The sequence below is a fragment of the Rattus rattus genome, chromosome 1 (assembly GCF_011064425.1).
Source record: "Rattus rattus isolate New Zealand chromosome 1, Rrattus_CSIRO_v1, whole genome shotgun sequence".
In the NCBI taxonomy this organism is placed as follows: Eukaryota; Metazoa; Chordata; class Mammalia; order Rodentia; family Muridae; genus Rattus; species Rattus rattus.
Genome location: NC_046154.1, coordinates 69,352,497 through 69,366,239, shown reverse-complemented (window position 1 = coordinate 69,366,239; position 13,743 = coordinate 69,352,497). Strand labels below are relative to the sequence as shown.

At 40.3% G+C, this 13,743-nt stretch overlaps 1 protein-coding gene across 1 annotated transcript in view; it reads right to left on the bottom strand.

Moving 5' to 3' along the window:
* The window catches only part of Bnc2 (basonuclin 2), a 328,627-nt gene that overhangs the window by 271,391 nt on the left and 43,493 nt on the right, over window positions 1–13,743 (bottom strand). The window contains exon 2 of the mRNA XM_032889467.1: window positions 4,389–4,514. Within this exon, the coding sequence (XP_032745358.1) occupies window positions 4,389–4,514 (126 nt within the window). The remainder of the gene's footprint in view (window positions 1–4,388; window positions 4,515–13,743) is intronic.

Sequence of the window (13,743 nt, the reverse complement as noted above, 5' to 3'; positions counted from 1 at the left end):
CTCCCTAAAGGTCGTGGCTCTGTGCTGAGGAAGCTCTTGAAGGCTTTCCTTTTTCCTTTTTTCTTTCTTCCTTTTCTCCCCCTAGCTATGACTACAACCACATAAGTCCCGAACAAATAGAAAATAAATGTATGGTTTGTGTGCACGATTTAAGAAGCATCCCCAGGACTTCTGATGGCTTATAGAGCCATACCTGTGGTTCCCTGGGCTCAGCTCAGCAGCGGTTAGCAGACTGTAATCTGTAAGGACAGTGTACTGGCCTTTGCTCTTCTTTTAGTCACAATTCACTTCCAAAGCTTGGTTAAGTACAGAGCTGGGTTAAAGATCAGTGGTTTTTCATGTGACACGCGCTGGTATTCATCTAATGGCTTGTCAAGACAAAACTGTCCCTGTTCTTGCCAAAATAATAAAGTGACGCCCCGCATCGCATGACAATCAGTGCTTCCTCATGGCGAAACAACCCGAGCTTTCTGTAACTCATTTATTTTATAGAAAAAAAAAAATGTTAGCTGGCTATCCAGTCTCAGTGTACAGAATCAGGTTGTTGTTCTCAAATGTCTCTCTCCTTCTTTAATGTTTTCCCTCTCAGAATGCTAAAGCAACATGTAAACTACTCACTAATCAAATGCAACTTTAACAAATACGGCCACGCTAAAGCCCAGGTTCCTAATGTATTAAGGCACATAACTTAATATATGCAGATTATGCAGGAGCAGCAGGCTGGGCTCAGTCACAGAGGTGGGGCAGGCAATTGAGGAAATGTCATTTTTCTTGAGAACAAAGTGTAGGACTTGCTTTGCAACATCTGTTGGTCTGTGTGAAATGTTAACAGATGTCTTAAGTGGAAAAAAAGGGGGGAAAGAATTAATAAAGGAAAACTCCTCTGAACAGATAATCCATCCGAATTTCCATATTCCTAAGGAAGAAAGTTGACAGCAGCCTTTTCCCCTTGTGAAGCTGCCATCGGTACTCTATTGTGCTATTTCTTTTCCTACACAGAGTTAAGGAAGAACAGTTTTGACTCGATATAAAGAACAGAAAAAAGTACAACTAATAATAATTTCAATTTTAATTTTTTTCCATTTTTTGGGGTTTGCTCTATAATTATACAGTTATCTAGGTTTATTGTTTTCCCTAAACTCACAAATACAATTTGATGAGAGGACAGTAAAATATTCATTTCCCTTAAAACATACAAACCCAAACATAATGAATACACAAGCATGTGTATGGAGGAAAAGAAAGGAGGCGGGATTAAAAGCTATTCTTAAGGTCAAGAGCTGTGTTATTTTTTTGGTTTTGTACTGTTGTTTTGTTTTTTGTTTTTTGTTTTTGCGACAGGATTTTCTACATTGATCTGACTGTCCTGGAACTTAGTATGTAGTTCAGCCTGGCCTCAACTCGAACTGTCTGTATGAATTATCTTCTTTAATATAAAGATCCTCATCGTTACAATTAAGATTCACTTAATATTTACACCTAAGTCTTTCCTTGCCAACGGATTTCCAACTTCTTTCTTTCCGTTACTATCTTTGTAAGAGACAGGCAACCGTGTTTCAACTGCCAATGTTCCCAAACAGTAACATCTGGTAATCATGGATACTCAGGTTTAGATTTTTAAGGGACCAGAAAAAAAATTTGCATATTTAGCAATTGTTTTTCTTGTTTCAGTTTATTAGATGACTTAGACAAGCATTTATGCAGCAGTCTTTAATTCAGGTTTAAAGATAGCACACGGGCAGGGGGTACATGGTGGTTCAAACTTTTAATCCCAGTACTTGGGAGGCAGAGGCAGGCAGACCTCTGAACCTGAGGCCAGTTTGATCTGCATAGTAAGCAGACCTAAGAGAGGTCCTATCTTAAAAAAAGCAAACAAAATTAAACTAAACAAAACAAAATAGTGATTCATGCACGCAGACAACTGAATGTAACCAAGTGTCATGTGTAAATGATCTGAATTATACAGTCTATTACTTTTTCTATTAAGATCTTTAAGACAAGAATTTAGGTTTAATGCCCACAAATTAGCTAATTCAAAATTAGCTTAAGGGATCTTTATGAAAAAGAGAAGAAAAACAATTCATGCTCTCATGCTGTTATCTTTGATTGGTATCTCAATCCTGACCCTCCTCTTCCAAGAGTCTGAATTAGATTTCAGATGATTCTTCATATTTATAATATTCATATATATATGTGTGTGTGTGTGTATGTGTGTGTGTGTGTGTGTGTGTGTGTGTGTGTGTGTGTGTGTGTGTGCCTGATGGCTTTGACAACCCCGGTAGGGTATTTCAACATATAGTAGCTTTAACCAGAACAACCTGAAGATTTCAGGGAACAAGATCAGGGTCCAATTTTTATGTAAGTGCACCCAGCCATGTCTTCATTATTTAGCTAGTTTTCTGCCAAACCATTCTGGATATACTAACTACTCAGATGTTAATTCACGAGAACACCAACCACATCACTGCACAAGACAGAAATAATAACTGCTATGCACTGACAGACAGAAAACGGTGACCAATGCTGACAGAGAAAACGTTATGCATTCAAAATATCTTTATGTGGCCAGAAAAGGAATACAAGCTCTCTAAGTAAGGTTTGAGCTACTTTAGACAGTGACATTAACATCCCCCTTAGGAAAATATTACCTAAGAGCTTTAGCCAAAAGAAGAGAAAGTGCTCCAATTGACACTTGTCTAACTTGACTCCCCAGTGAGGGCTGAGCGTCAGAACACACTTCAAGGAAAACACTCAATGCTACAATCCGTGGACACTAAAGATATTTAAACGGACAGATGTGTTAGGTACAGTAGTTCAGGTAGTTTACAAAATGCTAAGGAATGCTGAATCCCTTGGAATCAAGATTCACATTTCAAAAAGGCATCTTCAGTCAGTACAGATCTTATGCCTACGAAAGATCAAACATTTTACTATCTTGTTTTGATCTAAAAACTGAAAAATGACTTTAATCTTTTTGTGTGTACAAGCAGTGACAAAAGCTTTCTTACCACAAGCTACAGTTGATATTTTTTGAGAAAAATCTTCTTAAAGAATCAGTGGTGTCTTTCCTTAAGTGACTATGAGGATAAAAATAAAAAGCAAAAAACAAAAACACCAACAGGCTGGGGCATGGGGGTGCACTGGGGAATTACTTTCCTATGACCATGAAAGGTGTAGGATTGTAAGGATAATATTAATGTTTTTATTTACTTCCTCCTAAAAACTACAGACTGAGATGCTGGCAGCCCTAGTAAAAATGTCATAATAATAGTTTAAATTACTGTCAGAAGGAAGATTGAGATTTACCTAAACACACACACACACACACACACACACACACACACACACACACACACACACACACACACACACACACCAAAAAAAATCCCAAAAAAACATGTTGCAAGACTAGGCTCAATACCTTACAATTATTTGAAAATATAATGCTTCAAAGTTAACACATTAAAACAGGATACACTAAAATTAACATATGTAACTCTCAAACACAAAAATATAAATTAAAAAAGGGAAATTTGTGAATAATGCCAAGACTATGGAAAACATACGCCTAAGCATACACACATTCACAAATACACACAATTACACACACATATACACACATATGAACACACACACATATACTCAAACACACACACATACAAAAACACATAAAGAACATACAAACATGCACAAACATAAACTCACACAAATACACAGATGTGCACGTAATCCCACACAAACACACACTTAAATGAAAAACACCGATGCAAAGAAAATTTGAATGACTTTGAGATTGTTTTTCAAATCAGAACATTTTAAATGGGAAGAATGGAGGCATCTGGTATAGGGACCTCAGCTGGGAGCAAGTAGACAGGAAGCTTTTCACATACAACTACATTGTCTGTCCATCCAGCTGATGTCCTGGTTATGCTCACCTCATGAAAACTCATCAGTGTGTGTGTGTGTGTGTGTGTGTGTGTGTGTGTGTGTGTGTGTGTGTGTGTGTGTCTGTGTGTGTAACACATATACATTACAGTTCAATTCCTAAAGATTATTTCCCTGACACGTCCATTTTAAAAACAGTGACGATTACAATAAATCTGCCCTACAACTATGTTTAAAAAGGGGGAAAGAAGAGATGAAACAAAAGAAGACTTTATCACTATCAAAATCATTCAATGACTGCCACAAAATTCTACTGCATACAGTATCTTCAGAGGTAAGAACTGTTGGTCAGCAGGTAAACACATTCATCTCCTACCACGCACATGATGGTGAAAGGCAGCAGAAGTGTGGAACGAAGAACAAATTATGTGGGAACGAACCTCAACAGACAGTCAAAGACTGTGAGCATATGCAAATGACTTAAACAGGAGAGAGCAACATACCTCAAGTTGAGATGGGTCAACGCCACAGCATGGGACCTTAAAATGTGCTTGCCAGTCTTGATCACCGAGCCTGCCCTCCGACTTGTAACTGAGGCAATTGGGAGGCGGGGAGGGCACAAAATGTGCCTGTTGAGAGATTAGAAAAGGAAATTATATACAACGTGCAGGCGGTATTCCACAGAAATCTGGGTTACATCAAGATACTTTATCTTAAAAACTGCAAACTCGACATACTCCTCTGACCACTCAGACACTTGTAAAAAGAGTTGATTACTAAGGTTCATAGAACCAACGGTTACATCCATGAACCGTAAGACAGCAATGAGGAGTAACAGAATAGTTCACTGATGGGTAACAGGGCAGGCGACCAGACTCAGGGCTTCTTGTGTGCACGCATAACTCTGCTAGGAAGCCAAACCAACACTTCACTCAGACCCTTTTAAAGGGGGACTGGAGAGTTGTGCAGGTGTCTGAAACCAGGGCTGCCAAACCCAAGTTCTACCAGTGAGCTACATCCAGCCAACACCCCAACTCGCTCCATTTTCTTCTACTAGCCATCAAGAAAATCATTATAGACCTTCCTGCTCACTGTTGAAGAACTATTTATCAAGCTTCACATACCAAGTACAAGAAGCGGTGGGGAACCCCAGAATAAGACATGATCCCTGCGCACGGGTTTATAATCTACTACAGAATAGAGGTCATGCATGAAAATGACCTTATATAAATGAGCGTGTGGGAAGGCAAGAACAGTAAGTCCTTATGATTTAGGAAAGGATGACTTCCCACTGATATGGGGAAAGAAAGCATCTAAACAAAGGCTGCCCTTTGCTCTGGGCCCTGAGAGACCACAAAGATTCCTCAAGGGAAACGATCCAGCTTGATTAGAGCATAGGGAGGGTGATGGATAAAGCAGTAATGAATGAAAGCATGTGCAGGCGATAGAACTCTGGGTAAGAGTCTCTCGATCCACTCAGCTGCTACTCTGATACCCACCAAGCGACCAGCCAAGTCTACTAAAAGACAACACTACCACAGGGTGACTGTTAGTACTTTTAAAGAAAACACATCTAGGACAACACGTTAAAACATGAATAAAAAAGAAGCTAAGCGATCAATCAGGGAACTATTACAATAAATAGAAGACCAGAATGACAGACAGCAGGACACATGGAAGGAGGCCAGAATGACAGACAGCAGGACACATGGAAAGAGACTAGGATGACAGACAGCAGGACACATGGAAGGAGACCAGAATGACAGATAGCAGGACACAAGGGAGGAAGCTGGACAGAGAGTTCTTGTAGTTTCCATGTTGGGTGGCTCACAACTGCCTATAATCAATCCCGACGCCAGGCCATCCAACGTCTTCTTCCAGCCTCCTCAGGAGCCTGCATGCATGTGCACACGCAAGCCCCTCCCCAAGATGCACATACACACCCAGGATTAAAGATAAACATAAATCTTTTAAAATATGCGGGTCACAAAAGCCAGTGAGACCCTCGGGATCTGATTGGCAGTCCCCTTTACAGAAATGAGAACCAAATCGTTTAGAGGAATAGTCAAGCTCAGCGAGAGGACTAAAGGAATGTATAATCTGTAAAGACAAAGAGGCGGACGTGGTAAAATGTTCTTTGAATGAATGAAAGGAGACAAAAAAGTACGAGAAATGTGGCTTGAAAAGTCAGTAGGACTGAAAGAAGTGTACTTAGGAACAAACAGCTTGTTTTCCACTAGAGGTGGTTTAAAAAAGAAAGTCTACAGTAAGCATAGGGGACAAAGCCAGTTGAGAAAAGGATATTGCAGATCTAAGCCAGAGGGGAAAATGATATAAAGGGTCCTAGGAGAGAACGTGATAAGAACACAAATGAAAAGGCTCTCTGAAGGGAGGAAAAAAAATCCCTCAGACACCAAAGGAATGATAAAGAAAAACTTCCATGGTGAGAAACGCAGGCATTAAGGCCAGTGGGTGATGGCGCACCCCTCTAGTCCCAGCACTTAGGAGGCAGAGGCACGTAGATCTCTGAGTGTGAAGCCAGCCTGGTCTACAGAGTGAGTTCTAGGTCAGCCAGTGCTACCCAGAGAAACTCTGTCTCAACAAAAACAAAACAGAGAAATTCAGGAATTGGGGTGGGTGTGTGTGTGTGTGTGCTTCAGGCCTTGCCATATTGTAACAATTAAAGAAGATGAGGCCAGAAACTTGAGAAGGAGCGAGGGTGGGGCCATGGAAGTTGTTAGAGGAAGGAAAGGGAATGGGGAGAAATGATGTAATTATATTTTACTTAAAACAATAATAAATACACGTAATGTTTTAAAAAAGAGACACAGATATTAAGAGTCCAGTTAGGAACACAAACTAGAGAACAACTGGAGAAAAGGAAAGGAATAGTCTACTCAAAAGGGCACGACGGAGGTCAGAATCCAGGAGGAGTGAGCAGATTCAGTGCCAAGCGGCAGAGGGGGGGCGGGTTTGGCTCTGAAAGCACTTGAGAAGTCTCCTCCCAGTCAAGTGGCTGAAAGACAGTGCAGTGGACTTAGTTCAGAACATGCACTGTTCTTGCATGGGATCCAAGTTCAGTTCCCAGTACCTACATAAGATGGCTCACAACTGGTGTAACTATAGTTCCAGGGGACCTGATACGTACATACATACATATGTCAATCTCTCTCTCTCTCTCTCTCTCTCTCTCTCTCTCTCTCTCTCTCTTTCTGAAAGATTTATCTTTTAAAATTTAAAGAATCTTCTTTTAAAGGCAGTGCTGTTAGGAGTTGGAAATGCTGACATACTGACAATGAAAAATAAAATAAGGAAAACCAGTCAGGTGCTCCTAATGCAGAGAACAATGCTTTGCTCCAGAACACATAGCCCAGAAGGAAAGAGAACTCTGAGAACTATAGTGATCACACACATTCCCACAGTGATGAGTCCATGTAAGAAATTAAAATACCAAGAATAGATTTTAGATCAAATTATTTGATCTTTATTTATTCATAAACCCAATTCTAAGCATATACAGGGCATTTTTTAAAAGTGGCTGTAAATTTACTCCTGGCTAAAGAAATTCCCCAAAGCAAACAAAAACTGGAAATACTTTTAACTATATCACATATGCGATTTGAATGGAGGATATTGCTTCATTAGCAGACATGAGACAAAGCTGAGGAGGTGAGCCCCCCCCCCTTACTGCTAACTCCTACCTCCAGGCCCATGTGATCCAAAGTCACATCAACTCTCCACCCAATTAGTGAGGCCTGCATTAGGAGAACTCAGCACTTTTAGTCCAGAGTCCCTCCAGAGACTAGGGAAATGAGTTCCATCACATGGCCAGAATCAACAGCCACCGAAGAAACACCTCAGGGACATGGACAAAGACATTTATCTGCTGTGCTGGCAGCCACTACAGCCAGTCTTCCTAACAGAGTCCTTTCTGTAAGGACCGCTGTCTAAGTGACCCGTCATATAGCTTTATAAAGTAGCATTAATACTGTGGGCCAAAATGAGATTGATCTTTGAGCTTCGTGGTCTCCTGTTGTCAACAGTGCATTATAAAACCAATACTAAATACTTTATAAACAGGTCTCCCTGCAGTGTATTAGAGAAACAGTACATATTTCATGCCCCATAGTTAGGTAGCCACATATCCATCAGGCCAATACATTATTTATTAGATACCCAGAAGTGCAATAAGAGTCAATAAACTAACTTCTGGATAGTTGTATGCAACTATTTCAATGGAAATTGTAACCTGGCTGAGAAAACATTCTCACTAACAATGGCGGCTGGAAGGCCACCCCCGCCCTCTCAAGTATACCATTAGAAGGGAGCACGTATGTCTCGAGTGAGAGAGAAGAAACTCTATGTCCAGAAGATGATTTTTGTTACTGAACTGTAAGTGATACCCAACACCATATGCATTTCTTTTGTTTGTATACACAGGCCTCTGATTCTCTCATCCTCGGGGACAGCTCGGGGTGGTAATAATCGGTAGAAGCATTTCTATCATACCTCAACTCAGGCCAGATGACAGCTCCCACTAAGGCTTTGCACTTGTGATCTCAAAGAAACTACGCAACGACTTGAGTGTGTGTACAAGGTCTGTGCTACATGCACAGCAAAAAGTGCGGAACTTATTAACCAAAGGTTTAAAGGAACTTTCATTTATTTCTTCCCCCGCTCCTTGTATTTTGGTTAAACCTCCCAAGCCACTGATACGAGTGATGCAGTCACCGATGCCCAGTCTGACATCATCGGGCATCTACAGTTAATTCTACCATTTCTGAAAGAGGACCTTCTGCTCCGGAACGCATTCCAGCCCTTCAAAGAAGAATGTCTTCAGCCGGGAGCTATTTCTCAAGCTATCAGAGGCGTGGACCTTTGTGTAGTATTGCGGGTGCCATGGTTTCACATGCTGGCCACATTAGTACTGAAGAGCAAGCATCTGTAACCCACAGCTGTGTGTGCTCCAGCCCCAAAGCACCCGCAGGGCCGGTGCCAATGCAAACCACTCTTCCCGTCCCACATCGGAACCACACTGGTTTTCTTCAGGAGCCAGAGACTCTAGATACAGTCCTGAAAATGGGGCTTTGGGTACTTTCCACTGACATGATGGGTATAGACTGTCAAGAAGAATACCGTCAGAGGCATTGGCTCTTTCCTTCTCCCTATCCCACACTGAGTGGATAAGCTATAAAGGGGAAAGGGAGGGGCAAGTGCAGCAGAGGATAGGCTCAATGAATAGCGTGCACGTGTATAAAAATGTGCTTATGTGACACAAAACTATGCACAATGAATATATACAGTGAAAATACTTTTTTTCAGAGAAGGAAAAACAAAGGTTATATAGTATTGAAGTATCCTGAACAGCCCCTAGGGAAACAACCTAAATGGATAAACATATAGTGTGGTTTTTCCCATAGTGTTTTTATTTTTCTTCCTAATATCTTATAGCTTTATTCCTACAGGCAAGAGTTTTGAAGGGGGAAACACATTTTATGAGGGTTAGGTGAAAGCGAAATTAAGGATGAGCATGAGAGAGATGATTTCACATTACTTTCTCAAATAAGCGTCCCTGAATCCTACACACCATGAATGCGGATACGAAAACAAGGACCGAGACTAAGTTCTTTGTATTATTTTCACCACTACAACCACGACTGCTAAGATGACTCTTCATATTAACGAGTTTGGTATGAAGACAAACTACAAAAGATGCAGCCTCTGACCTCAAGTACTTATCTATGTCTGTGGGGATTTACTACTCCTGCTAGATTTACTTTCCTTCTCATACTCTCGCCCAGAGGAGGTGATCATCACTCGAGACTTGGAGCCTTTCCATGGGTGGAGCTTACATATGGCAAGGAGAAGGGGTATTTGCCCTTGGACACGGAGGGTACTAGATCCAAACCTTAATGAGTCTGGTTTGCTTGCAGCAAAGAGAAAGGCTACAATTTCTGAAAACTTGACAATGATCTCATTGAGTTTGAATAAAAAGGGAAATCGTAAGTGTGAAGGTACACCGTGCTCAGTGCTTTATCATATCAAGCACACATATGCATGAACGGTGTCACTATGCACTGAACTGGCAGCACACAGCTAAGTCGGTATGATGCAGCGATCTCTGCACACAGCAGCCCACATGCATTTTATTCATATTCCAAGTGTGTCCAGGCAGTCAACTGTGTATAGTGATTAGAAGTCCAGCAAGGAGACTTCTTTAAACATATGTCTGACTATTTGCAGAAGCTTTAACTTGCTTGAAAAATTGCTTAGCCCAAAATTTCCAACTCCAAATAGTAGGAGTAGAGGTAATTTATAGAATTGTTGTGAAAACTAATACTTTGGTTAATACAAAAGGTTTGCCTAGTTTCTAAGCATAGATACTCAAGAAATAGGAATCTGTCCTTCTGTATCTTTCTCCCTCTCCTCCGTGTGTGTGTGTGTGTGTGTGTGTGTGTGTGTGTGTGTGTACAGATTTCAAACTAGATGGCCTTGTGCATTTTTGTTTGGCTTCATGTGTTTTAATTAATGGCCAACATATAAAGTTCAAGAAATTTTAAAGTTAAAATACAAGTTATCAGCTGCAGGGGTGGAGGAGTGAGTTAGAGAGAGGTAAAGCGTTGAAAGACGTAGCAGAAGCCTTCCTTTACAGCAACTGTACGCTGAGGTGGAACAGAAGCCACTGTCTTTCTTAGCCGGCACCCTCTCCCCCCACCAGTCCCCTACCCTCGCCTGTTTTCCTCATTTTGTTGTTCTCCGTGCTACTTGAGCCGCTCAAGCACTACATATGGAGAGGTCATTCCCACACACAAAGGAAAATGGCATTTAAACAAGGCTGGCCTTGAACTCGCTGAGATCCACCTTCCTCGGCCTCCTGAGTGCTAGGATTAAAGGTGTGCACCACCACGCACAGCTCCAGATGTTTCCCATTGCTAGCCTCTGCTGCTATCACAGACACGGGCTTTGTGCGAGTCAGCCAATAGAGGTAGTTCTGAAACATATTTGCTTTCAATCAATGGAGACCTTTTCTCTGAAAAAATGAAGATGTGAATTCTGAACATGGGCGAAGAGCAGTGCAGAGCCTGGGTTTCTCGGTCTCTGTAATTTGAGACATTCTGCAGGGGTTGTGTTGGGGGCTGCTAATTTAATATGATTGCTTTACAACCAAGGAAACTGAGGCTAAAACATAAAGTGTGTTGGTAACAGAACAAGGGCCATTTTTCAGGGCTTGGGTCTACCACACTACTTTGACAGTGGAGTTCAAAGCAATGGCCAAATGTTGAAAACTCATGGTATACCAGAGTTTCTCTTACGGACTTGACAAAACCAAATATTAAACTTTCCAGAAACACCACAGGCAAGTCATATTTAAACTAACTTGAAATAGGCAAGATTGGAAATCATTAACAGTTGGACAGATTCAAGCTTTTGTATACAGCCCCATGAGCCAGACAATGAACTTTTACAAGTACAACCAGTGGTAGATATTGTGACTTTTGGCTAACTCTAGCATTGGGCATTTTATATGGTACATACAATCAAGAGTGTTTCCACATCCCGCTTTCTAGAGAAAGCCAAGCCATAGACGTAAGAGTGAAGGAAGAAAGTAAATATGCCCATTGGCTAGGATCTCTTACTCTATAAGGCATAGTGACAAGTTACTTAAAGATGAAACTGGACAAGAATCCAGTAGTTAGAACTACTACAGCATTGGTCATCATGAATAGAAATAGTCAAGGGAAAATTACTCTGCACTGAGTGAGCGCCAGCTGTATGTCAGATACTGTGAAAAGGATAAAGATTCCCCTACATACATTCCATTTTCCCTTTCATAAGCCTTATTATAAAAGTGCAAATAAATAAAAACCCTCCACACCAGACCCAAAGTGTACGCAACTTGATGAACTTATAGCCCATTAGAACTGCAACGCAAAGTGGAATCTAGGAAGCTTCACTTAAATTTTACTCGTTAAGTATTGAATATATTTTATGTACTTATCTAATACCAAAAAAGCCCCAGCCCCAAATCCATGACAGAATTTCAATCAGAAAAAAGAAAGCCCTCAGTATCCTTCACCCATCAATGATCTGAATTAGTCTTCTTCATTCCTTTGCACTTTGTTTGTCTTCATGCTACAGAGAATCCACGTGCATCTGCTAACATCTACACAGACATCACTGACTTCATTCTGCATGCCAGAGATGTGGTATAGTTCTAAGTCCTATATGTATTCTAAATTCTCTATTATATGTGTATAATATATTAGGGTATTAGTAGTAATATATATATACATACATATATATATGCGCATATGCATTATGTATTAGAGTGGAATAGTACTCCATCCACTTGACCTGAACCAGCAGGAACAGGGGTCCTGAATGACAAGATGTTGAGTGGAAGACCAGGGATAAGAAATATAAAAGACAAAATAAAGAAGACAATCTAGAACCAGGAGCTCTTGTATAAGCGTATGACACAGTCCAAGCAAGTTTCCCAAGAAGTACAGTATCCCTTTGATCCTGCTAAGACTGAACTCCCAGTGAACGTGATTGTTGGGGAGAGGGCGGTAATGGGGGAGAGGATGAGGAGGGGAACACCCATAAAGAAGGGAAGGAGGAGGGGTTAGGGGGATGTTGGCCCGGAAACCGGGAAAGGAACAACATTCGAAATGTAAATAAGAAATACTCGTTAATAAAAAAAAAGAATAAAAAAAAGAATAAAAAAAAAAAAAGTACAGTATCTGAGATACCATTTGCAGCCGAAGGCAGCTGAGGGTTAAGCTAGATGATATTGTCAGAGAGAACAAGAGACACCTCAATACATATATGCATATATGTGTGTCTATAATTCTCATTTGTATAAAATACTTCTCATTTTGTTCTTTACAAGTCACCTGAGATACGTATTAATACCTTATCAACGAGGAAACTGAAGCCAGCAGGATTAAATCACTTGGCCCAATCATGGTATAGTGAAAATTAAGACTGGGTTGGTCTCCTTTCAAAGCATGTGCTTGTCTCAATTTGCTGTGTTGTTTGCTTTTTATTTTTTAAACAAGAATTTCCTTGAAAATTGTTAAACACTATCCTGTATCTTTAAAAGGCAAATGTTTTTCTTTATCAATTTTTTTTTTCAATTTGAACATCACTTAACAAGGAGTGCTATATTTAGGGATTGGGGAAATTATTTTCCAGAAGAGTTTAGACCAAAAGAAATCTGGGAATACATCACTTTAAAAAATTCAATAATCTACCACATTTATCCTTTTATAAAGTTATAATTATACATTGTATAACTAACGTACATTTTCATGCTTTTAGAATTTTTAAATTTATTATGATCCTTTTCCATAGAATATTAAGTAGCTTTTAAAAAGTAAGAAAAATGTAGGTGCTAATAAGAAACATCTCCAAGAAAATCACAAGAGGTGCAGAACATCCTCACAGTGTGTGGCATTAATGTCTAAAAGTATAAAATAAAAAAGAGGGGACAAGGGAGAGAAAGGCCTTATACCGTGGCCTGGACAAAAGGATGACCAAATAGAGTTACAGCGTTTATTGTTCCAAATAAGCTTAGCAACTTTGTTTCTTCTCTGGAGGAGACTGGAAACACTGCCCACACATCAGAGTTGTACCATTTTAAACAAAGTCACTCCTGACTTACAGGCAGCCAGCTATAAACACTAAGTGGAAAGAGAAGGTGTAAACAATCGCTCTCTTTTATTAAGAAGTCCCCAAGTCACTGCAAGTGTCACTCGCTGTGTATGAACTTGGAAGAAATAATTTGATCCTGAGAGGACTTGTGACAGCACTCTAAACAGGAGGGCAGTATGAGGAAATGCAAGGCAGCAGTGC